Source organism: Brachycentrus maculatus, unplaced genomic scaffold, assembly GCF_059751285.1.
Source record: "Brachycentrus maculatus isolate JH-2025_06_01 unplaced genomic scaffold, ASM5975128v1 h1tg000199l, whole genome shotgun sequence".
Taxonomy (NCBI): domain Eukaryota; kingdom Metazoa; phylum Arthropoda; class Insecta; order Trichoptera; family Brachycentridae; genus Brachycentrus; species Brachycentrus maculatus.
Window position 1 is genome coordinate 1,536,868 of NW_028280950.1, and position 27,578 is coordinate 1,564,445.

The following is a 27,578-nucleotide window of genomic DNA, read 5'->3' on the forward strand; positions in this document are numbered from 1 at the left end:
GTCGTTGATAATTTTCCTCAAAGGAGTATGAGCATATATGAATGGCTGCACTTGAAACTAAAGCCCGGTGACATATTTTCTAAAATGGGGCTTCATCGTACTGTCATCTAAGGTTGTATTTAAAAACTAAAACCACACACCAGATTATTTTTCCCTTTTACGCACAATATTTTACTTAAAACAAAATTTGTTTGAAGTCATAGTAATGAAACTGTCAAAGAAATCCCACGAAATAATACATTGATAATTTTAAAACAAATTATTTTTACAGGTTTAAATAAAATAAAAATCATTTAAGCAAATATGTTGCTTATAACATTGACCATCATACAAAACTATAATAGTGCAAAAAAAAAGTGCAGTTTGTTTGCAGAAACTCCAGGACAGATTAATAAAAAAGCAGTATGTAGAAGCGTTGTTATTTTACACATAGTTAATAAATGTTGTACACATTTTTTTCTTGTACTTCAAAAACAGTAATGTTAAAATAAACTTATCATATATAGGCTGTACGAAGGAGCTCTCTGTTATCTAGTAGCCTTGGCATCTATGTGCAAATATAGTATTAATAACAAAATGACTTTTTCTGGCATGAATCGAAGTGATTACAAATCAATTTGCCAAAATTATTGCAGAAATTTTAAAAGCCACAAATTTATTTATATTAAATTTATACACAATAGAAAGAGATCCATAATGTAACTCCAAATTTTTTTGAGAAATACTTTTTCATACTAATAAAACAGTTTAACTGATTCGGTGCCACGAGCGCATTAACGCGCTCTCCAATTCTGTACTCGCCAGTCCGACCATACTAAATGAGCGCATAAATGCGCTCACGTTCGAACTTGTCGCAAGCCAATATCAAATCCAATAGCAATATTTTTTAATTAGAATAGATAAAGACATCTATTAGAAAAATAAAGAAATACTAAAATATTACAATTTACCGACATTATCAAAGTTACAGTCATCTTTCTAAGCTTTCACATTTTTGTTAAAAAAATTCTGCCTGCTGGGCACGGCTATATTAATACTTTCCGGCATTGAAAGGGTTAAACAGATGCCTATTTTTTTTCAAAAAAGTGGCACGAGAAGGCTCTATATAATATTAAAGATGGTAACAAAAACAAAGGAAGGAAAGAATAATTTTAAAATACATCACAATACTACGAGCAACATTTAGAAAAAATATATATTTGTAAATAAAACTAACTTGGTAAATACATACCACTAAATCTTGTAATCTATTGTGACACCATTCGTGAAACTATTTGGTTTAGATGTTTGATAATGATGCTGAGTGTATTAAAACAATAGATTTTATTAATTAGTAGTACATATTTACGTAATAACTGATAAATTTAAAAATGTATAGCTTTAATTAGTACCGTAAAGTGACTGTCAAATGAAATATATAAAAAAATATTAAATTTTATTAGGAATAGGTGGAAACAAAAGCAAAAACAGTAAAACACGCTCAGCTACGTTACACCGCCTGTAAACTCTACTGTTTTTGCATATTATAATAAAATTGTACTTTACTCTAATAATAAAATAATCACTTTGACCAATTTGTACTGTTTGGGGCACTCAAAATACAACTTTAGTACTCATATCTGCACCTAATAGATAATACAGTAGTCTCTCTTTATAACAATTCTCCCTATAACAACCATATGTATATAATGATAAAATGAACAAGGGTTGTTTGGTTTTGATAATATTTATTATTTTTGTTCTTCGTCTTTATAACTACGGTATTTTAGTCGTTCAAGTGCCCCTTTTGTCTTTATTATAACCTTCCTCACTTGAAGTATAAGTATACGGAGGTTGTGGAACAGAAGATGCCTCGCATCAGGACAAAGATAGGTCAGGGGATAAGGAGGCAAACTAGGATCACGGAATAAAAAATATTTACATGTACATATATACTACATACATTAAAAAAAAATCAATTGAATGTTAGAAATATTATTTAATTAACATAATACACCGTAACTGGTAACTGGTTTTGCATACTATTGTATATTTTTTTACATTATTTTATCAAATATTGTTATCTCTCTATATGACAATCTCTGTCTATAATGACAATAATGCCCAGTCTCTTGGACACTATTATAAAGGGAGACTACAGCATAATCAGACTGACAAAGATTTACTATTAATCTTTCTATAAAGGTTTGGAAATCAATCTAATGCTTCAGTGGTTGACTTATACAGAGTGAATAAACACTACCACACTGTAAAGGAGCAGTCTACAATTGAAACTAATGTTCTTATTTTATTCTCAGCACAAAAAAAATAGGTTACCGAATTCCCATTTTTTTGGTCCATCCTGCAGATACAATAAATGCCGGAATATTTATTCTGACGCTTGTAAGTTAATTGAAAATATTTACTTATACTGTAATAAATCACCCAAATAATGAAGAACTTTTAAAAATACATTAAAACATTATTATTATTTGTGATTTGAGTCACTGCTTTTTGCGTAAATTAACCAAATGATTTTCCTTGATTCAATATTATCGGTTTTGTTGATTTCTTATCACACCAAAATAATGGGTACAATTTATATAATATACATGTTTTCTTTTTAAGATTTATATATAAGAACCTTATACAGATTCATGTAACTTTCTACAAGTACGTAAATACATCCTACAGCTTCTTAAATATAAATCATCTTTGTGCTGCAATAAAAATTAATAACATTTATATATATTATGCTTACATATCATTTTTGATCTACAATAATTTTCGAATATCTTAAGGTAGAATAAACTTACTATCTAAACATTTAGAAAAATTACACTATAGACTACACATTTAGTGAAATATAAAATTATTCATAAGGTCGTTCAATAATAAATTCCTTGAGCAGCACTTAATTTCACATAATCTATTTTTCCTTTTAATTTCTGTTGATATCTAGTCTTTTCTTGACAGTTCTAGTATATAAACAATCTCACAATGGAGAAGTAAAGATAGTTACCTTCATTTACTCATGTGTTGACACATCCTGTTATAACCATGTTACATATATAGTGTCGGTCAATTCCTCCCAAATTCAGATGGTACGATCAAAATGGTATCACACAAGTAAACAAAGTTAATGCTAGCATTCTTGAAAAATCGACAAGGGAATGTAAACAGATTTTATGCCCTTGCCCTAAAAATCATTAGTGAATATCTCGTGAAAACAGTTCAAAAAATATTAAGTATAAAATATTTTAATAATTTTTATAAATATGTAGTGGCTTAAATTGTGTCTTTTGTTAAATGCATATAATCTGTGTTTAGGTGTATAAAAGGCACAATATGTATTACCTAAGCTACGTCTGAGGAATAAAATCCAAAAAAAAAATCACTGTCAAAGTATGTATAAAGATATTGTAAAAAAAGAAACCCTTTAGTATTACTTTAGGCGAGGCATTTGATTTCACAACAAAAAATACTAAATGATTGTGCCCACAAAAATATTTTCTATTTTTTTTAAAGGTGTAATTAATATGTATGTGATTTATCAAACCATTTAATAACAAGCTCTAGTATTCAATTTAATTGAATTTACTTATTTGGTAACATTTTTATTTAAAAATAGCATTTGCATCCAACAAAATATTGTTATATTAATCATACAAACATGATTAAATGCGTAATTCCAATTACTCACTAGGAATATTACATCTGTAGATGTATAATTAACAGAATTACCATAAGTACATCGTAAGTACGCACATCAACATAATTTAAACAATCATACATGTATGATTTAGCAAACAATAAAGATGTTCATGTAATAAAATATAACAAAGATACATAGTATGTATTATAAAACTCCAATAATATTTATCATAAACTAAACCGATCAGAATTAATTAATATTTTAATGTAAAAAAATTTATAATATATACGAACATAGTAAACAATAAAAGTAATTAAGAATTGAATAATTTAGCTTCTCACTTATCATCGGCTGACTGGCAGCCGTTGCGTTGTAGTAATGAAGAAGACAATATATGTATAATGAAATCCAAGCATTAGGGATATGCATACAATTTGCATGTCTCTTCCGACACTGGTAATTTGTTCAAGTCCATGGGAGAATGTTACATTATTCAGCTCTTCAATCTATGGCCAAGTCTCAAGACAGTTCTCCGATGGGAGCATTCTGAAGCCACAGGTCATGGATGAAGTTGTACAGATCATCGCTCACAGCGACCTAGAATCAAATCACTCACTGCATTATTATAATCATAACAGCCAAATATTTGTAAATAATATATCCAATTACAGCCCAAAAAAGCTTCATATCGTCATCTGAATCAAGAAGCTTGCAAGATTGAAGAATTTCATACAAGTCAATGTCATTTTTATTTATGCATTGCTTTCTTTATGCTTCTGATTTTGTAGTGCAGACATTCTTAACCCTTCCGGGTGGGGGGTATGGACGTAAATGAACGTTGGTATGAATTTTCATCAAAGGAGTATCAACGTTAATAAACGTCGAAGTCCATCTGTCAGGTAGTATGATGTAACTTGTATAAAAATTACATCCGTGGATATTTGTATAATGGTGAGTTTTATCTATCTATTTCTATCTTCATAATACGAAGATTTCATGAAAAAAATTCATGTAAAAAGAACCCATTCACCAGAGAAAGTGAGACAACAATTATTGTACTCTCGAAAAGGTAAATTTAATAAAAAGACATTGAAACACTATGAATCTAAATATTCAACAGAAACTACTACTAAATTATTGAGAAAATTTACTTTAGAAAATTTTAAAGTTTGATTTCCTTATACGCAGTTAGGATAGTTCTATATTCAGGTGACGATTTTATAATGTTGCAATTTTAAAAACATAACTACATATCTTGGGTATACTGGCAAAAAACGTTAACTCTAAAATCCCTGTTTGAATAATCCCTGTTATTTAAAGCTTTTAGCCTGAATAAAATAACCGCTATTAAACTTAAAGTTGAATTAACTTTTAAAACCACACAAATATGACATTTCAAACTACTTATTGTATTTTGCCAGTTTATAGAATGTTGAAAACTTTATAATACTGCATCATTAAGTCAAAATTGCATATTTTCGAGTTTAGGTTTTTTGCCAGTACACCCATGATAAGTCATATTATTATATTGTTACATGTGTAGAGTGTGTTCAAATGACATAAATATCGTAATAGATGCAAACAATGTGAACACTGTGAACAAGCACTGATAAAGAAACAATATTACCTTGTAAGGAGTCGGATTGAGGTTTCTCTTAATATCTTGGCGTAAAGTCCTCAGTGAGTTTTGTACACGCTCACGGACATAGGACAGGGGCGGAGGAGGGATGCAAATAGCACCATCTTTCCAATAAACCTGAAACATGATTGGATCAACACACTTGCCTTACTGAGAATCAAAATAATTGTACCGATCAGATAAAAATTATTAATATTTTTCTTGGGCCCCATGAAATCAAGCCCAATACCTCCAGAACAATATCAATAAATAATAGCCAATGCACTATAAAGGCAGGAAATATAAAAATACAACATACTTAACAATTTTATAATACTGAATTTGTTAGAGTTTGAAGTTGTAATACTTATCGACACGATGTTTGATCTCACCGATATTGATGTATGGAAACGAAACATGGAACTGGTAAAGGATGAAAGCAGAGTGAAAGCTGTGGAAATACGCTCCCTCAGACAAATTTGTGGAAAATCTAATTGTAAGGCTGAACAAGGGATAATTGAAAAGAATTAAAGGAGCTCTTTAAGGTGGTATGGACATGTGGAGCGAGTGGGTAACGAGAGAATGACTAAAGAAAATATATGTGGCAAATGTAAGCGGGAGAACAGAATGAGGGCGGCCGAAAAAGACTTGGCACAATCAGATCAATCAGAACCTGAAATCTGGTGGTGTCAAACATCTGCTTAATTGGAGGGCACGTATGACTAGAAGTATGGATGTGAAGGAAGCTAGAAGTGTATGCCAAAACAGAAAAGTGTGGCGTTCCATCCTCTATGCCTTCTGCCTTGCAGGGAAACGGCGTAATGGTAGTAGTAGTAGTAGTAGTTCAATACTTATGGCATTATTGCAGATTAATACACTGGCTTTTCGCACCTTGTATAGCTTCTCAACGCGTGTAGGAATCACGTACGCCCTCTTGGATTCTTGGAATGGGTGACGGCAGAGTACCTTCTGGCCGACTCCGGGAGCTTCCTCGGAAGACCGCTGGAGTAGATCGATCAGGGCGTGGCCGTCGGCACCAAATAGTCGGTAGGCCTGTAATGATATCAATACATATATATCTGACAAAACAAAAAATAAAAATAATTGAGATATAATGTGTCTTCTTTGTCTCTATAGAAATACTTACCTATAATATATTTGTAACAATTGCTCGAGGGTTTGATCGAGTATTTGTGTACATATAAGGATTTAGACATATGGAAAACATTGTTACAAAAATATTCAATTTTTAGTTTTAAATCATCATATATTAGCAACATGTAATTTTATGGAAATTATTAAATTACAATGAAAAAAATTATTTAAAAAAACCGAGTTTGTGCCTCTAAATTAATTCAAGTTTTTTTTTCTCTACATTATTTCAATGGAAAAACATATCTCTTATTTGAAATGGATATTCTTTGTGTTTCAAAATTATTCTTTGTTTATTTTTTTTTAAATAATTTTTAGCTGCAATATGGTCAAAAATTATCGCTCACAATATGAATAAAAACCCATTTTTCGTTTTTTTTACTTTTTTTTCTTTTAACCCTTATCCCTATGCACCCAGTGGTGCATAGGGCACTGCATCGTAGTGACGCAGTGTTATCTTGATCGTTAATTGCATGAAGGCAAGGTAATCAGCCCTGCGCTTCTTGTACCAGTCCAGGGTGATATGAAATATGTAAATATGAGAGCGAAAATCACCCACATTTATTTTGACATTTTTTTTTTAAACTAACCGCCATATAACATATATCAACCAACTTCAATCTTATTTCAATTTCTTCCCATAATCTAATTTCGGGAATTGAATACAAAATTTTAATTCATCAAAAAATAAAAATGCTTAAAACCACTACGCAAGTAATCCCAAGTAAATATCACCCATCAGAATGATGATGTCAGTCAAGTTGAAATTAAAATAAAATAAAAGTAGAAAAAGCTTTTTAGTTGTTGTTTTATTGTTAGAAATGTTTACCTCTTTGTTACCGGGGATTGTAACTTTACCAACGTCTTGGCTCAGCTTGATCCGAGGTTGGCCATTTATTTCAACCAGTTTGTAAACACAACCCAGAGCCGGCTGCCGTTGGCATGTCACTAAAATAAAACAAAAAACGTATTATATTTATTTATTGAACGGCTAATGCCTTTAACATAATACATATGTACAGTATCGAATATAAAAATACACTAATAGAGAAACAAAAAGACTTGAAATAAAATACTTAATAAAATTACAAATAGTAAGTCCGCCTCCGTAGTGTAATAGTCAGCACGCTTGGCTACCGTTCTGGAGGTCCCGGGTTCGATTCCCAAGGGGGGTAAAATAAATATAAGTGATTTTTTCACTGTAATATTTATTTAATATTACCCTGGACTGGTACCTGAAGCGGAAGGCTGATCACCTTTCCTTCATGTGTAAACGATCAAGATAACACTGCGTTTATATGACGCAGTGCCCTATGCACCATTGGGTGCGGATAAGGGTTTTATAATTATTATTAAGCACACGTCTCCTTCACACACTATCAGCGAGCAGCGAGAGAGAGTGAAACACAATGTTTAAATTTATCCATTATAATATGGAGAAGAAATGCTGAGAAAGTACAGACTTTAACCCTTAGAGAGCGAACCGTCGATAGATCAAGTCTCTATTAATGCGTATAAAGTGCGGAGTGTCGGAATACCGACTATTGCGCAATTTGATTTAGGTATTGACCTGTACGGACGTGTCTTAGCGCGCGCATGTATAAAGTTTTTAATGAGTTAATAACATTTATAAATAACCATTTAAAATTATTTTGCTGTGAATTTAACATTGATTTTTGTATTTTTTTAAGTAAAAGTTTTTTTATTTCTACCTACAAAATGTCAAATTCGTCAAGTAGTGATGATGAAAAGCAATTAGCAATTTATGCAAAATATGTGAAAATAAGCTCAGCACTATAAGGGTTAAGGTGGATAACAATATATTAAATAAATCTATGCTTTCAAAAGCATTGGCTAACATGTGAAGCCGTGGAATCGGAGAGAACATTGCATAGTTTGTACATACATATTATGTAAAAATACTGCGAATATAGATTTTTGCCTAGTACCTTTTCGACGCACGCTAAGCTTTATTTGATTTATATGTATATATTTATTTATTTATAGGGAGTATGCATTAATTCGTGCAGTTTTATAAGAGAGGGCGTTACTAGTATTATTTCGCGTCGTGTTCATCCGTGACTATATTAATTTAAAAGCTACTGTCAATGGGCATCTTTTTCAGTATATATCATTTGGTTGAAGCGTAAACAACATTTTTTTTCTATTTATTTGAAAATGTCAAACTTTGTGCCAGATAAAGTGTTTTTGCGGGGAATTCTTCTTTATTACTTTAACATGAAGAAAAGTACTACCGAAAGTCATAGTATTTTGGAGGTTTATGGTGACCATACTACAGCTGATCAAACGTGCCAGAAGTGGTTTGCACGGTTTAAAAGTGGCAATTCTGACGTTCAGGTATTTTAAAAACTAACGTTGAATAAATTACCTAGATGCTGGTAGAGTAGAGCGGCTGAGCTGCACTGCTCTATCCTTTGTTTTTCTATACAATATGTCTTTGAAAGCACTGTAGTAAATTTGTAAAAATCTCTTATCCGTAAATTTACCTTGTATTTATAAGCAGGGTACAATCACTTAAGGAATTTTTTTCTAACCCTTATCCCCAGCCAATGGTACATAGGGCACTGCATCATATAGAAGCATGTGTTATATTGAAAGCGAAATACACGAAGGAAAGGTGATCAGACTTCCGCTTCAGGTACCAGTCCAGAGTCAAGTTAAATAAATATTAGAATGAAAAATTCTTCTTCTTATTCTAACCCTTATCCGCACCCAATGGTGCATAGGGCACTGCATCGTATTGACGCAGTGTTATCTTGATTGTTAACAGATGAAGGCAAGGTGATCACTCCTGCGCTTCAGTGACCAGTCCAGGGTAATATTAAATAAATATTAGTGTTACATAACTAATACTTATTTTCACCCCCCCTGGGAATCGAACCCGGGACCTCCAGCACGGCAGCTAAACAAGCTAACGATTACACCACGGAGGTGGACAAAGAATGAAAAATTACTAATATTTATTTTGACTCTCTCGGGAATCGAATCCGGGACCTCCAGCATGGCAGTCTAATGCGCTAACCACTACACTATGGAGGCGGACACTATGGAAAGGAAATTTTTTTAAATAAAAAAAATTACCCAGATGCGTGCCAATCCCAAAGCTGTCAATCTTGTGGCCTTGCTCATTCAGGCTGAGGATGGTTTCCTCGTTGATGTCGTTAGACGCGACTATGGTCAGCTTGGCGAACCAGGGGATGTTCAGCTTGGTGGCGATGGTCTCGAAGGTGTTGCGGCACAGCACGGACAGGTAGGCCAGGTCTCCGCTGTCGATCCGCACCCCCACGGCTCTGTACCCGATGTCATTCAACGCCAAGGCGACGGCGCAGAAGTTTAGCAATCCACTCCTGAGAATGTGACACAAGCAAATCACTTCTAAATTTTGATAAAGGTTAGTAATTTCTTTTAATTATGTACAAGGGTAAACTAAAACAAAAATTATACTCATTTTTGACATCTCAACATAGATGAAGAACAATATGGAATTTCATTAATTGATTCGGCAATCACTTGAAGATGAAATCTATGCATTTTTAATTGTTTTTTTAGTAATTACTCAATAAAAGTTTTACTTAGTAAATATGTACCACTTTTTCTTAAAATCTACTGTAATACATGTTTCAATGCATTCCACACCATTTTCAAACACCGTATGAAAATATGGGGTTTGAAAATGATGCGGAATGCATCGAAACACGTATCACAGTAGATTTGAAGAAATAGTGGTATGTATTTACTAAGTAAAATTTAAATTTAATAAAATACAAATCTGGACATTTACAGGGCTTACGACCATCATTGGCTAGTTTAAATGATCACTTTACACACGTGTAACATTCACCAATTCCACCCATGATTGACAACAACACTACTCAAATTCTTGAAACTTTTAGATATATATTGATCAAATTCGAAACACGGTGTGCGAGAGTCCATGTTGAGATGTCAAAAATAACTCCTAATTGGACTATTTAGACACATTCAAAATGTTGTAAGTAAGTTTGTGACAGATCCAAGCTAAAAGTTTGAATGACTAAAGACGTAATGTCAGGGGATGTCAGAATCCAATAAAATCTGATAATAATAATAATAATAAATTTAGATAATTTATAAAGCGCCATTTTTGCAAAATACTACCTCAAGGGCGCTTATCCATATGGCATAGAAGAAAAATAAACGATACACATTACTCATGTGTCAACAATGCTTTTTTTGGCTTTCTGGCATTGACACGGATATAAATTAATTAATAAATTATAATACATAATTTGACAAGATAAGAAATTTAATAAAATGAAAAATCAATAGCTATTTTCATAGCAATGACAAAGTTGCAAATACAGGCATATCAAAACAAACATACTGTTGAAAAACTGTTTGTTCTTTTAAATTTTTTAATAAAATATATCTAAACATTTAAAATCGCCCTTCATTAGAGGAAAGTCAGTTGCAACGGTATTTTAAGCATATTAATTTAGGTTTCGGTGACTATCTTTTTTTTTTCATAACTTTTTTTGTTTACTAACTTTTTTTGCCACAAACAGAAATATTTGTTTCATTTAAATAGAGAATAGGTTTATTATATTCCTGGTAGTACACAATTGAAATGTATTTCTTAGAGTTTTTTTTTTTCGATCTATCAGTTGGATAATCAAAATGAATATATTTTATTCATATAGATACATGCAAAAAATTAGAAAGTTGAAAATTATAAGCATTTCCTAATTATACTTTTACTCAAATAATCAAAAGAAGGTAAAATATTGCAAGTGAAAATAATAATAAAAACACATGAATACTTAAAAGTCCGGAGGGCAATTCATTTAAAATTTATATTGGAATATTAAGCGACTCATAAGTTGAGAAAGGCTAATACAATAACAAAAAAATATTGTATTGGTTGCCACATTTAAATGTTATTTGATATGTAAAATAGGAGAATGCCTATATTTTCAACACTTTCAAATCGACCCATTTTATATACAGTAAGGATTCATGCACCCATCAAAACATTTTGGAGTATGTTCAATAGATGAAACTACAACACCAACATGGGCTATGAGAATGTTGTACACCCAATAATGTCGGCCTTATTGAGATAATGAGGTTCAGGGGACAATGGCATTATACAATGATCAGGTTATGTACAGATGGACTCTGAGAACCCTGGAACAACGGTTAGCAGAAAAAATGACAACCTACCTACCGACAATGACGCATTCCAAATTAATATATACAAGAGTCAATATTATTAAAGATGATTCTCCGTGGTTCTCTGTGAAGGAGCCACTGACGTATGGCAGCATGCAGTCGCGAAACCACTTGCCTCGATGGAGTACAAATTAGAAGCAAAGACACTTAAAGCATTATGTAATAAATGCGCAACATTTAAGCCTCTATAACACTAACATAACCAAATTTCTAATTATCCACTGGGTTTTGTTAAAAATAGACATTTTATGACCAGACACTGAAGCAAAGTGAGGATATTTGACATATTGTAAAAAATCAACGCTGCACCATACAAAATTACTCGGCTATTAAACCGAGTCAAACAAACAATTACCGTTTCTGTATTATTATTAATCTGAATATATTTTTTTGATAATACTTGCATATGACATTTAGTCATATTTTGGGACAGTATTATTCAACTTTTAGGGAGAATAATTACATTACCACAGATGAAAATAGAGAAAGATCGAATAATATAAAAACAGTTATTATTGTTATTTAGAAATATATATATGCCTGCTTGATTTATTTATCATAATATGTAAATGGTAAAAGCAATTGCTTGGCAAACATATTCATGTAAGTGAAGTTAATGATTACATTATCACTTGCTTTCAAAAATTAAACCAATATTTAAGAAATATAAATTTAAAATGGAATAAAAATGGGAAAAAAATGAGTGCTGTCCCATTCAAAAACAGATTCGTTTTATTGTCTGGATAGGAGCTAAAAACGTAATTCCAAAAAGAAGTCTTTGTAATAAAAATCTATCATTACAAAAAGAGGCAAGACCATTAAAAATAAATGTAATTATCACGTTGACTGCCAGTGTCAGGCACTGGTGACCAACACAAGTCATTTCAATTGCGTCTCGTCGGCAACCGGAGGCTGACACATTGTACCTTATATTGTCGTATAAAGTCAATATAAGGTACAAAATGTTAGCCTGATACTTTGTACCTTATATTGTCATATAAAGTCAATATGAGGTACAAAATGTTAGCCTGATACTTTGTACCTTATATTGTCATATAAAGTCAATATGAGGTACAAAATGTTAGCCTGATACTTTGTACCTTATATTGTCATATAAAGTCAATATGAGGTACAGAATGTGAGCCTGATATGTACTTTGTACCTTATATAGTCATATAAAGTCAACATGAGGTACAAAATGTTAGCTTGATACTTTGTACCTTATATTGTCATATAAAGTCAATATGAGGCACAAAATGTTAGCCTGATACTTTGTACTTTATATTGTCATATAAAGTCAATATGAGGTACAAAATGTTAGCCTGATACTTTGTACCTTATAAAGTCAATATGAGGTACAAAATGTTAGCCTGATACTTTGTACCTTATATTGTCATATAAAGTCAATATGAGGTACAAAATGTTAGCCTGATACTTTGTTAATGTATACGCCTTAAATGTTTGTTTGTAATGTATATATTAATTATTGAATAAATTGAATTGAATTGAATACTTTATATTGTCAAATTAAGTCAATATGAGATACAAAATATTAGCCTGATACTTTTTACCTTATATTGTCATATAAAGTCAATATGAGGTACAAAATTTTAGCCTGATACTTTGTACCTCATATTGTCATATAAAGTCAATATGAGGTACAAAATATTAGCCTTCGGTGGCCGACGAGACACAATTGAAATGGCAGTCAACGTGTTATTATCTATTTTGAGTACTACATGATGAAATGGATGAAGGTTGCATGAGGTAACAAGACAAATGGAGAACTAATAAAAGAGAAACTTAATTAAGGAAACGGGCAAGCAATAATGTAATCGTAAATCAGCCAGTAAGAAAGTTAGGACCGGGAAGGTTGCTCACTTTACCTCAGGGTCCGGTCCACCGACGGGACTGAGGAGCAATTACTAAGATTCCGACAGTGGCACTTGAAGAGGTAGCACCTCCGGGACTTGTGGTCATGTTGGTGCTGAGACATAGTGCATCGCTGCCGGGTCGTGCCATTAAAGGGATACCTCTTCACATCATACGTGTCCACGAGGGCTATGAATCCGTCGGGGAAGGCGGCGGCGTAGGAGATGAGGGCCGCGAACTCGCCGTCGTTGGCCTCCTCGCTGCAGATGTCGACGAGCGCGGAGATCTGGCGCCGCCACTCCAGCGCCAGCTGCAGCAGGTCGCAGGGCTGCTTGCTCTCGCAGTGTGCCAGCACGGTGCTCGTGCGGTGTAGGTCCTCCAGGTTGGAAAAGGACGTGATGAACGCGTGCGCGTGCGTCCCCTTCACCGGGATGTTGAACAGTTTTCCCGCTAGCACGTTACTTGTCCCGTCAAACCCGCCTGAAATTTGTACACACAAACCTGATACAATGTGGGTACTTAAAGAAACATTTAAAAAAAAAATTATTAGTAACATGGTGTACATTTTTTTTTGTTTGTTGTTGCTGTGTTGGATTTTTTGTTTTATGTTTGGTTTTCCTATTAATGAACAGTTTTCCCACTAGAACGTTACTTGTCCCGTCAAACCCTCCTGAAAATTGTACACACAAACCTGATACCGTGTGGATACTTTCATAATCATGCATATTTCTAATTAATTAATGATCAGCACGCTTGGCTACCGTACTGGAGGTTTTGGGTTCGATTCCCAGGGGGGGGTCGAATAAAATATAAGTGATTTTTCACTCTAAAATTTTTTTGTTTTTTTTTTAATTTGTTTTATATAGTTAAAATAATTTTTAATAATTTTATTGTTTTTCTAGACATGTCTGCTTTACTTTAATCTTAAAATTAATAATACACTCTCCAATAACGAGACTAAGCTCTTGTGCTTGGAGAGGGACTTACACTTATTATTTAATGTGTATGTTTGTGGGTGATATAATTTTTTTTGTACTATAATTATTTTTTATTGTGTTTTTTTCACTCTAATATTTATTCAATATTACCCTGGACGATAACGATCAAAATAACACTGCCTTTATGATGCAGTGCCTTATGCACCATCGGGTGTGGATAATGGTTTGAATGAATGAATGATTTTTGCCTTTATATCCATGAAATCAATATCTCCAGTAACATTTTTTAAGTAATTCAAGGCAGTAAGAACAAGAACCGATAATGAGTATGAGCTCTTCTAGTAGACTTGATGAGGGGGGGAGAGAGACATTATGTTGTTGTGTTGGATTTTTCATTTTATGTTTGGTTTTCCTTTTATTATTTTTTTATTTGTTTATGTTTACTTTTTTGCAATTCAAATTATTGGTATTTGTTGATTGACGTTTTCTGTGAACTTATTTTAGAAGTAGTAAATAAATACCAGTCAAACTGTCAGAAAACAGTTAATATGACACTAAAAATAAAAATCAATTAACTTGTTTAATTTTTATGAATTAATCATTTGACAAAATGTACTTATCAATATATTTTACTCTTAAATTTATATTACATACAACAAAATATTTTGTTCATGAAGTTTTGTATAAAAATACAAACATGACGCATGGAGTAGATAATATATTGACAATGTTTATCAGATTCGGTAAGGAAATATTTTTATGAAATACTTCAAGGATCACTGAACCAAACATAAAACATAACTGCAAATTTTTATCACACTCCTGATGTCTAAAATTACAAGATAATATTTATCAGTACATATTGCTTGTGATTAGCACAACTGTTTACATTATCAGAGTTAAAAAAATAATGCAAGGGATTTTTGCAATATTGCCACTTGTCATACTTGAATATAAGAAAAATTTCAAAACGAATATACAGTTAAAATCTCTTTGTAGCGAATACCGAATTAACAAAATTTCCAGTATAACGAATCTGCAATTCGTCCCCGGAAAAGTTCCATATAAAATGTACTGAACAAAATTCAATGTAGCGAAGCCGATCTCAGAATAACAAACTTTTTTTTCCAAAATTTTATAATGATGTTACAATTCATTTTAAAACATTTAGAAGTCCAAATGAAAATTTACAATTTTTTTTATCAAAAATTAAAAATCTATTTGAACTTGCTTTTTAATTCACTTTTCTTTCATTGCTTTTAAATTTCTTTTTTCCAATAAAGTCTCACAGTTTGAAAATCATAGTTTCATTTCTGTTATGTCCTGTAGTAGGTAGGTAGGTACCTATAATGTATTAATCACTGGCCGGAAGATTGGGTGTAGTATAACAGTAATAACTAATTTTAATTTTCTATTAAGAGTGGGTATAATATAGCGATAAAATAAATTTGAAATGTGTCATATCCTATACATCAAGTGTAATGAATTTTCATTATGGCGAAATATTTTTTTGGTCCCGTGAAGTTTGTGATAACGAGATTTGACCTGTATTTGTACTGAATATTAAAAGGCATAATTATGTAAATTATGTTTCAGGGTAAAATGAATCATCCACACAAATTTGATTAAAAAAAAGACCAACACACCTACAATTTTATTTTTATCATAATTAAGGTGCCATATTTATAGTAAAAACATGTAGGTTGCATATTAAATTGGAATTTCATTTTACACGGTTGAATGGCTTTAGATTAGCGTTATATGAGAAATCAATTAGTTACCCTGTTGCTAGGCTACATTTTAGAGTGTGTATTCAAATCAATTTCAATGTGAATGAGGGGTCAAACCAATAATAGATTCTTTAATTAATTCTAATATGTCTTTAAAACACACATTATATAAGAGAAACTCTTATTGTCTAGTAAATTAGTCTACTTCAACAAGGAAAAAAAATCATCGCTTATTATAAAATTCAATAAAAAAACTGAATTTATAAAACGATAATAATTATATCATTTAGTGGTCATATTGAATATAAATATTATCACAATGGAAAGAAATACCATTTTATATTGGCAGTATATTCAAAATTTAGGTCACAGCAAAATAAATTTGCAAAAAAAAAGTAATTTATTAGGTATAAAAGAACAATCGGTAACGTGACTCGTATCATTGCATCGAGAATATGGGTGGCGTCGTGTAAGGAAATAAACGGAGCGAAAAAGCACTTAAAGTTGATAGGCTAACGGGTATGAATCGGTGCCTGGTACTGACGGCACCCGATAGAAACTAATCTACCACAGTCAATAGGAGTGGGATTTCACCCTAAAGTTTTATTGCGTGCCTGAGGTTATAGGGTATAATTCATGTCCTACTAAAGCTGGTGTCAAACTTTACTTTTACCTGCCAGCGTTTAATCTGTATGCCAAACTTTTACTATGCTGAGCTTTTGTGAACAATGTAAATTACTAAACTTTTTATAAAAAACACATTTTCTTTATAATAATTTTTCATAATAAAAAACACCGCAATACGGAATGTGAAAACTTTTATGAAACCAAGATTTACAATTTTAAATCAGCATGCTCTTTATGCGCAAAATTAAACAAATATTTAAGTATTTTATTGCAAAGGATACATATTTTAAAATTGTCAATCGTAAGTCTTGAAATCTTGATCTAAATGTATTTGTTAAAATACAAAGTTTTGTCATAACTTCCAAAGGCATAATTATGTTCAGGGGCTATTACTTTTCTATGCCAATTTGATAACACAAACTAAAATTGCCTATTTTAGTATGGCAGATCGATTGAGACATTTCTGATTACACTTTCAAATTGAATTAAATGCATACGTACATGTAATAGATAAAAAAAAACTTTGTTTTTTCACCGATGAGACAAAAATTTTAATTATGGAGTCATTCGTCAAAAAATCGTTGTTTTTATTTACCAAACTGATGAAATTTACGATACTAAATATTGTGCAAAACTAACTAGGCTGGTGTAGAAATGTTATACACATATTTTTAATAGATTCAATTAATTTAAATTAGAATGGATGATTAGCATTGTTATTAACTGTAAATGCTAATAAACTCAACCTTGACAGTGTGTTCACATGGACATTGCGTCTGATTCAATAGTTTCATTCACAATCTACCCACAATAACAATCCGACTAATCAATTACGTTTTACGATGATCTCAACAATATATGATGTACTGATTATAATTAGGGAAGAGTTTCAACAACTATTCTATACAGAGTTGCAAAACGATTTTAAGGAACACTTTCAATAAATAGGCATTTTTAGCAATTGATAATCCAAGGAATAAGTTAATTGGAAACAATCCAAAAAAATATATAAAAATGGCTAACATATTTTATGTTTTATATTTAAATTTATACATTTTATAACCTAAATAAATTTATATTTGTAAATATAACCTCAGTTTCTTTTTGAAATCCTAAGTTTAAAAATTTTACAAAATTCATAATTTAGTAAAAAAAAAAGCTTTCTTCTTGCTCTACACAGTAAAAATATGTAGATGTTGAATAATGAGCAAAAGGAGAATATTAAATGGTATATATGTATCTTGACAAACCACTCGAGCCAGCAAATGCCAGCTCATAAGCCCTGTTAATACCCAGGCATCTAATATATCTTGATATATAACTCCGAAGGGTTATATCTAGTATTTTAAAGTAATTCAATATTTGAATGTACTGTTAACTGTTGTTTTTTTTCACCTAGCACTACTTACTGAATTGATCCACAAAACAGATTTAAAAATGGGAGGTTTCACATTAGTTTAGTAGTGGAACATTGTAGAATATGTATTAATATATATATATATATATATATATATATATATATATATATATATATATATATATATATATATATATATATATATATATATATATATATATATATATATATATATATATATATATATATATATATATATATATATATATATATATATATATATATACATATATATTTTTAATTACAAAGTCAAGTCATACTCGATAGTAAAAGTACAAGAAATATTCATAAATTATTTGACATTTGTCTTAAATACATCCTGTATAACAACTGCATAAAGCTTGCAGATAGTGTTTACAATTCACAGAAGTGAATCATTTAATATTCAGCACCTGAGATTTATCTTGCAATTTTATATATTCTTTACATTTAAACCTACAATAAAGACATTTGGTAAAGATTCCATAAAAACCATAGGTATAAAATTACGGCAAATAACATAGCTTAGTATTTTAAGATATTCTTATGACAAATGAGAAAATAAGTTTTCTTAAGGCTTACAGCATAATAAACACAGCTTAAAAAATATTTTAAATTTCACTTGGTAAATATTACGATTTCTTAAAATCCATGCACTGTCGCATCATTTTCAAATACCATATGAAAAAGATACGGAATGCAGCACAACATGTCGCTCACCCCTTTCAACAACGTCATATATCAAAAAACTTGATTTTTCAGATCGTTTTTAAGGTTTAAAAATAAAATAAAATGCTATAAAAATAAATATCAAGCAACTTATTGAACATGTTACTGTGCAACAGATCTTTTTAGGTAAAACCTGAATGTTTTATCTCCATTTGAAAAATATTTAGTATATTTTAAGAAATAATTAAACAACACCTTTTCTTCAAAATGCAAAAAAACACTTTCTGCCCTATGGCGGGTAAACATTAAGTTAAAAATATGCCGCTTTTGCTGGGATATAGTACATATTTTAGCCATTCCGAAAACATGCACAGCTGAAAATTTACGATTTTTGAAATATGTAGTTGAAAGGAGTGAGCGATGTGTCACAAGATTTAGATTTCCAAAATTCAAAACCCTTTCAGATACGATAAATGTCAAACAAACACAACTACTTATCCCACGGTACAAATTACGTTTTAAGTATTTTATTTTTTATACGACATGTCGTGGCTTTAACTGTTTAAATAGAGTATTTTTTTGGGTATTTCCTGTATCATTGCATCTACTATTGCATCAATTGGGTGCAGTGCCCTATGCTCCATTGGGTGTGAATAAGGGTCAGTAGTGATTAACAATTAGTAGAAATAATAAAATGTAAACAAAATTTTAAACCAAAGTGTAGCTAGGCAATGAGTGTTGTATGCCAACCAATGAATGATAACAGAGGATATATCACACAAAATTATGACATCATCATTGAAATGGTATGTATTCCTATAAGCCAAAAAGCATATTTGAGTAAATTTTTATACTCGGTTTAATGCTTCATGGTTCAAGTTTAAAGTCACAGCAATTAAAAGATAACTTTGTAAAGATAATGGCAATGAAGTCACAATGACTCTCTCATCTGCAAACTATTTATATAAAAAAATACAACTTGGGTACAAAAGTGTTATTGTTTTCTTATCTACACTCAGCGCTTTTTTTTTTCATGCTATGTGGTGGAATGGCATTCCAGCACCTTTTGTTGTGGAAAATTTTTTAAATTTTCATAATTAATTAGACGAAATGTTTGCGCTTAAGTAATTACAATCTATATTTATATCATTCATCAAAATGATAAAATATGGTATTGTAATAAATATTTAAATGACATTTAAATATACAGTGGAACCTTTCATAACCAGTAATTCGCATGATGAGCAAAAAAAGTGAAAAAGTTGCTCCCTTAACAGAGAAAAGTCAAGTCCCCTTTTCACGACATTAACTTATGAACCGGGACTTCCGCGCCAGTCAAAACGAAAATTTTCACTTAACGAGTACGATTCAGGCATGAATTATGCTCGTTTTGAGAGGTTTCACTGTAATTTGTTTTACTAAAAAGCTTGACATGAAGTGAGTTCCGGGACCATTTTTGTTCAGTAAAAAAGCCCTGTCTATACTTAAGGTACAAAGCGCTGATTTAGTGTCGTTATGATTATTAATTGAATGGCAGCAAGTCCTGCACTTCAGATGCCATGTCAGAACAAAATATTTATTGAATATTAAAGTAAAAAACTAACAATAAATTTATTTGAACCATGTTAGGATATGGAGCATAAATCAAACACAACTGTTAAACACGCTAACTGCTACACTATGAAGGTGAATGAAAAAATTTTATAGGTTTAAATATTTTGCAATCTTTGTATCTTATAAACATATTAATAGAACACAATTTTACATAGAGAAGTTTTGTATATTTTATTTATTATGAATGTTAACCTTTCCCTTCCGGTGCTAAAATAAAAATGCGCGTTCCGGTGTTGGGTAGTAACTAAACAATCAAAATTTAGCAATTTAAAATCGGAAAAATACGGACATTCATAGCTAATCCCCTTAATCAATTATAAATGAAGTCAAAAATTGTAATAATTTAGATTTATTTGTTGAAAACATTAAAAAACCATCTGGCAACGCTTACGGAACAAGCATAGGTCTAGTTGAAAGCCCAAGAGCACAGACTAACTAATTTATATACCCAAGAGCAACTGCCGACTGCCGCTAGCTGCTAGCCGGAGGAAAAAAAACACGACTGACAATATTTAGCTTTGAGCTTCTCGCGCTTGCACAGTGCAAGTATACAAGAGTGAGATGCGAATACAGGGTCGCGCTTCCCACACACTGTTCACGCGCTGTTTATACGCGAATTTGTTTCCGATATTCACAAAATATAAATAAATTCTGATTATTATTTTTTAAATCAATGAGTAAATATATTATGGAGGAATACATAAAATCTTAGCCTTGTATTTATTATATTTATAGAGATATTAATGGTTATTAGAAGCAATATGTACAAGGTACATAACACCGGGAAGGAAGGGTTAATCACATAAAATTAAATAATGTATTAATGTAACCTACGAATCATAAACATTTAGCTACATATTATATTTTATTCAAAACTGAATCAAATTTTTTTTTTTAAAAGTGTTTTTCTATATCAATTCAATGCATTTCCAAAGGAAACAAACTTTACAACTAATTAAACCCTAGAGTAGGGAGGTTTTTTTGTAGACTTTGAATAAGAATGATTAACTTAGTCCAAATCAGTCATCAAAATTTCAGTTAAAAAATCATTGTTGGCCAGTGTTATTATTTTACAGCTTTAAAGAACTCAGCAGCATAGTGGTTAGTATGTTTAGCGACCGTGCTGGAGGTCCCCGGTTCGTTTCCCAGGTTGGTGAAAATAAATATTACCGATTTTTTACTAAAATATTTATTTAATACTAGCAGTACTAGGCCTTGCATTGCTGTAAATTACTCTGTTTAAATTTAATTCTATTCCAAATTCAAATAACAATTTTTAAAAAAGCATTCTGTTTGATGGACATATGAATAAATTCTACCTACCTAGGTATAGGTAGGTATGCATATTCAAATCTATCAAACAGGACACATTTTTATAAAATTTGAATTTGGAGCAAAAACCTCACAAAGGAAATGAGATTCTTCTGTTGTTTTTTTTTTTAAATTAAACACTTGTAATAAACCACTTAATGAGTTTTATTTTTTTATACACAACTAGTTTCGAAAACATCTGTTAGTTTTCGAAACTAGTCGTGTATAAAAAAATAAAACTCATTAAGTGGTTTATTACAAGTGTTTAATGTTTTTTTTAAATAATCAACATGTCATTCCACAAAGTTAATGCCGAATCGATAAATAATATAGATTCTTATGTATTTCCAAATGTCAATTTCAATTATTATCAATTATATTTTTGGCATATATGTACTTAAAATACAAAGCTGAACAGAACCAAAAAAAAATTAAAGTTCATTTGCGTTGTAAATAATCTGTGATCGACATTTGTTTTTTTACTGTTTTATTTCCAAGTCAACAGTATAAGTAAAGTCAAATGTATATTATTCGTTATTGAATGTGCGTAGTAGAAAGCTTTTAATCTTTCATAGAGTGCTTCTGAAAATGAAAGTACAGGCAGAGGCTCCTCTTCATCAACATCGACATCTTCTGCTGTATCCATCAACCTTGCGTCACACAAGCTTTCGATAGTTTCTATCCTACACATTGGAATATTGTCGTCGAATGTAAGAAAATTTATGAAATATCCAGCGTAATTAAAATGACGAATGTGGTAAAATGGTGATAGAGAAACGATCAATGGAACCCATTTTTATATGAAAAGAATTCGGGGTAGGAGAAATAAACGACACATCCGGGAAAAGCAATTATTTGAGGAACGATAGATAAAGGTTTCACTGTATGTAGATTTTTTTTTAATATACTTTTATCAAATAAAATAATGACACCACTTTTACTTTCCGAAGTATGATTATTTTTTTATGTATTTATAAAACAACATTCCCAAGAGATTTTTTAATTGTAGACCAAAGTGCAAAAAAAGAAGAGTTATTTTGCTTGCTAAAGGAATTATTATCAATTTGTTGATACAGCAAAAGTGCTGTAAAACTGTTGATAATATTGTGAAAAATTTGTACGTTCTTGGAATTCTATAAATGTGAGGGATTATTAAATAACTTATTAGTGATTTTTATCATTTCTCAGAAGAAAAAAGCAAACAATCAGGAGAATTGTAAAAAAAAGATAAAGAAAATACTGAAATAGAATTTGTTGAATAAGATGATATCTATAATAGTTAATGCATTAAGGGGATTTTTGCAAACACAGAATTCATTCCACCGGAGAGGTCAATGTCTGTTCACACCTGATTTTTTAAAAGAATGTATTCACCAACAATTCAGTTTGGAAAAAAATATATAATTATTTTTAATTCCTTACCTTTCAATAACTCTTTTCTTTTCAAAACCATATAATTATTCCAAAGAAAAACTTATTTTTTCATTGCGAAAACGGTGTTTGGAGAAAAAATCAGCTGTATGTAAAATGTTACCTGGATTTAGATAAAATTGCGACTTAACGAACACTGGTATTATTTGTCGTTATAAATGTTTAACTCCTTATCATACAGTTTTGTTCTTAAATTTTATGCTAATAACAAAAATTATTTGTGACAATTGAAATGAGCAATATAACTCACCTATGTAAGAGTACTTAGAAGCAGAAAGACCTCCATCGGGACCTTGTGCTCTGCGTAGCCCAAATTCAAGCAGTGAAATATTCTTTCCAGCTACCATCCGGTAACGGGCAGCATTTGTAGCCATCAAACTGAAAAAAACAAATTATGTATTAGGTACAACATTTTCTTTCCTACTAACCCATTGCAACAAAGCCAGCGAATCGCCAGCCAAAGTCAATTTGTCACCGACTCACAAAGACAATAACTTTATTTGTAAAGATGATATAAATAAGTATATTTCAGTTAAATAAGTATATCTAGATTACGAACAATAAAAATATGTTTTTCCATTTTTATTTTATGTGTAATAATTTTATTGCAATAAAAAATTGAATAGTGTTGTATGAACAAATTATGTCTTTATAACAGTAGAACAAGTATACTTTATTAGTGATGCAATAGGTTAAGCGATTATCGAAGCATAATTCTCTTTTTCAATATTCAATATAGCTTATTTTTATGCGCTAAAATGAATGCTACAATTAAATAATAATATTTAAATAATAACAGATTAAAAATTCATACATTTAATCATAGTTTTGATAATATACGACGACTAAAAGACTGTCTAAACACAATAATTATTATAAGTGATCAATAAAAAATTATAAACAATGATAAGGTACTATTTTAAATCTTTATTTTTTTTTAAATAAAAGAAATATTTGTGTTTTTATTATTGACATAATATTTCAATTTACTATTTCTGTGAGGCTAAGCGGCTCATAATTAGAAATAGGTATCAAATTGTGGTTAGAGTGGGTTCGAACCGAGAAACTCTGACTTAAGAGTCCGCGACACTAACCACTAGACCACAACCCGACACTGACAAATCTGTTTTACTTATGGTAGAATGATACTTAAATACAGTATATCAAACACATCGTCATTAAAATATTAGGCTCCGGTTATGCGCGGTTAAAGTAAATAATATTCTCATTGTAGACGTCAGACAAAGTATGAAATGTGAGATTTCATATTGGATTTTTTGACGTTCTATGATAATGAAATATTTTTTTGAGATTTTTTAAATGATTCTTGATTAATAAAGGGAACATTATTTACACGTAATTATAATAAGGGGCTTACGCGAGCCCCTTCAGCCCACAGCTGCCTGAAGGCATAGGAAAATTCATTATTATTATTTTTAAGGTTTAATTGATAAGTCAGCATTAGTCTGGGCATTTACAGGTCTTACAACCCGCAATTGGCAAGTGTAAGTGATCACTTTATACATTTACCATTCTCAACACGTTTTTTGAACATCCATATTGTTATTATATTACTATCAAGCTTGAGTCACATTTTTGAAAAATGTATAAATTTAGTATGTTAATATCTAAACGTAACCTAATTGTAGAATTGCATACGTGAAAAGTTTGAATTGCACCAGAAATTTAAAAAAAATAAGTTTATATTTTACCAGTTTAAATAAGCACTGAAATATTTGGACATACTTAAAATATTATATACATGTTTGTAATGAATACTGTATAAATAGTAATAATGATCAGCTTAAATCTCACCCATTTGACAATGTGTTTGTAAATTCGATAAAAGTTTTAAACCCACCAATCCACATACATTTATTCAGTTCAGAAGTTAAGTAAAATAAATTAAATAATTTTTACCTGGCATAGTTCACTAACGTGAGAAGAGTGGTTTCGAGAATTTGGGTAATAATTAATGGACCCTCTACTCTCAAAAGTGGGACTCTGAAAATTAAAGGATATATGTTTAAATTAAATATTTTTTACACGTAATTCATGTTCTAAAACAAAAATCTTTCTAGTGTAGCGGCTACTAAATTTAGCTACTATAAACTCTTTTGTTTTATTTTTAAATTCTTTTAATGCGTGTTGTTTTTAAGATTGTATGAATCAGCATTTAATTCCTTACTATGCCAATAAACGTATCCCTATTGTAAAGGAATTTTTTTTTTTTTTTTGTACATTTTGATGAATATTGAGAAAAATATTAAATTTTTGATTTAGTAGTAGGTACCTGACCATTTTGCTGTAACTTTTATTTTTTTAAAAATGGCTTCACTTATTATTTATGGTTTTGTATTAAGATGTCCGCCTCAGGAGTGCAATGGTCAGCACGCTCGGCTACTATACTGGAGGTCCTGGGTTCGATTCCCAGGGGGCGGTCAAATAAATTTAAGTGATTTTTTCAATCAAATATTAACTCAATATTACCCTGGACTGGTACTTGAAGCGGAGGGCTGATCACCTTTCCTTCGTGTGTTAACGATCAAGGAAACACTATATTTATATGATGCAATGCCCTATGCACCATTGGGTGCGGATAAAGATTTAAAGAAGATGAAGATTATGATCTCCAAACATAATATAAACACATAACGCATATATTTATCACCATGGTATATAGTGCCAGATATAAAAAATATGAAAATTTCTTCAGTAAAAAAAAATTGCTTTGATCAAGGTTATGGTCAAAATAAACTGTACATTAAATTTGCATCTGAATTAAAGAGCAGTCGCTATGATCCTAATGTCGGAGTTAATAAAATATGAGTTTAAATTTTAAATTAACTTGTTTTTTTTTGTATAACAATAATAACACATTGCTGGAGATCAGAAATAAATTCATGACATCACAATAAAAGTGTTGTAATACATAGTCACATTCTCTTGCACAATCTAAGCTGTTTTCATATGTTCTACACTAAAAAATGGTGAATACACGAAATATACTTGTATAAAAGTAAGATGGCCTGTTAAATATGACAGTTGGGCAACAAATTAACAAAGCGTAATTAGAAAAAAGCAAATTTAAATATAATATTTTATTACAAAACAAATAAATACCTTGGGAAAGCAACAGAACCTTCTTCTATCGCGCTGACTGTCACATCTTTGCAAGTTAAATCTCTCAAGAAAGCAAAGAATTCGGGTTCAATTGAAGGTGGCAAAGTTTGAGTGAGATATGTAATATCTATAATTTGAAATAATATACTTAGATTCATATAACAGTTTCTCCTATTGTTGTAAACAAGAAACAAGAAACAAAAAAGACTTACCACTGTCAGAATAACGAAAGTTGTCCAAGAACTTTAAAACTTCTTCTAAGCCAGCAAATATTGTAAATTCTCCATGGAATGGATTATTACGAAAGAATAAGTCAAACACGGCAACATCTCCGATCTTTCCTGATTTCCAGTAGGCATAGGCCATGGTTATTTGATAAAGATCTAAAAAAATTAAAATTACATAGGTGAACAACAACGCGAGTCTTATTGGAATACGATCTTGACATTCTTATTTCAAAATTCCCTCGTTCCTGAATGTCAGATATGTACCAACTTTGAGAAACGTAAAAAAATACCTGTCAAAAGTGGCTGAACTATCCCGTTTTGGCGTGCCATTTTTTGTTCACAATTTAAAAAGACTTCTTTTTGGCATGACATGATTTAATACAATTTCAAACACCGACTTGTGTTAGACGTCGCGTGCAACGCGTTTAATCTCACAAATGAAACTGCTGTCATTACAAATCGTCACCCCGCGCTCACAGCGCGGGAAGTACGTTCACACTGCTTAACGTCATGCGCAAATGCTAAATATCGACCACACATTTGACTAAGGTCAAAATTTGAAGGGCAAGTTTTATCGATATAACAGTATTGATAAAACTTTTTTAAATTAAAAAAATCCCTTTGAATACGTTCGTCTGAAGAAAAATCTATTTCTTATAAATTTGCATCATATTAAATTCCTATTCGAATGTCTCAGGCGGCATTATCGCATTATCTCGCAGTAGGTAATCTGAGGTAATCATTATCAGCTCCTACGTAATCTTCCGCGTCTTTTTGCATATTATAAAAAAATCTATTTTTATTTTCATTCCAACTGACATAATACATAGTGACCTCATTATAAAAATATGCATAGGTACCTACCAAACTACGATTTAATAAATACCTACCTTTAACATATATATATTTTTTTATATTATTTTTGCTCTCGGTATAAGAAAATCCAAAGGTTTTTTTAGAATTAATTGTACTCATATAACGTGTAAATTTATTGCTTTAAGAAA

At 30.9% G+C, this 27,578-nt stretch overlaps 1 protein-coding gene across 2 annotated transcripts; it reads right to left on the minus strand.

The window, feature by feature from the left end:
• Positions 1-2,031: 2,031 nt before the first annotated feature.
• On the minus strand, positions 2,032-27,097 carry Naprt (nicotinate phosphoribosyltransferase). Of its 2 annotated transcripts, none has more exons than XM_088263342.1 (11): positions 26,865-27,097; positions 26,560-26,730; positions 26,348-26,474; positions 25,145-25,228; positions 23,475-23,602; positions 13,670-13,988; positions 9,507-9,772; positions 7,234-7,352; positions 6,144-6,305; positions 5,262-5,390; positions 2,032-4,231 (listed from the first exon to the last, which is right to left on the minus strand). In XM_088263342.1, the coding sequence occupies exons 1-11, from the start codon at positions 26,944-26,946 to the stop codon at positions 4,154-4,156; spliced, it is 1,665 nt and encodes a 554-aa protein (XP_088119468.1). In that variant the 5' UTR covers positions 26,947-27,097; the 3' UTR covers positions 2,032-4,153. The 2 variants fall into 2 exon arrangements, with proteins under 2 accessions (XP_088119468.1, XP_088119467.1); XM_088263341.1 differs by having other exon boundaries at positions 13,523-13,988.
• Positions 27,098-27,578: the final 481 nt, after the last annotated feature.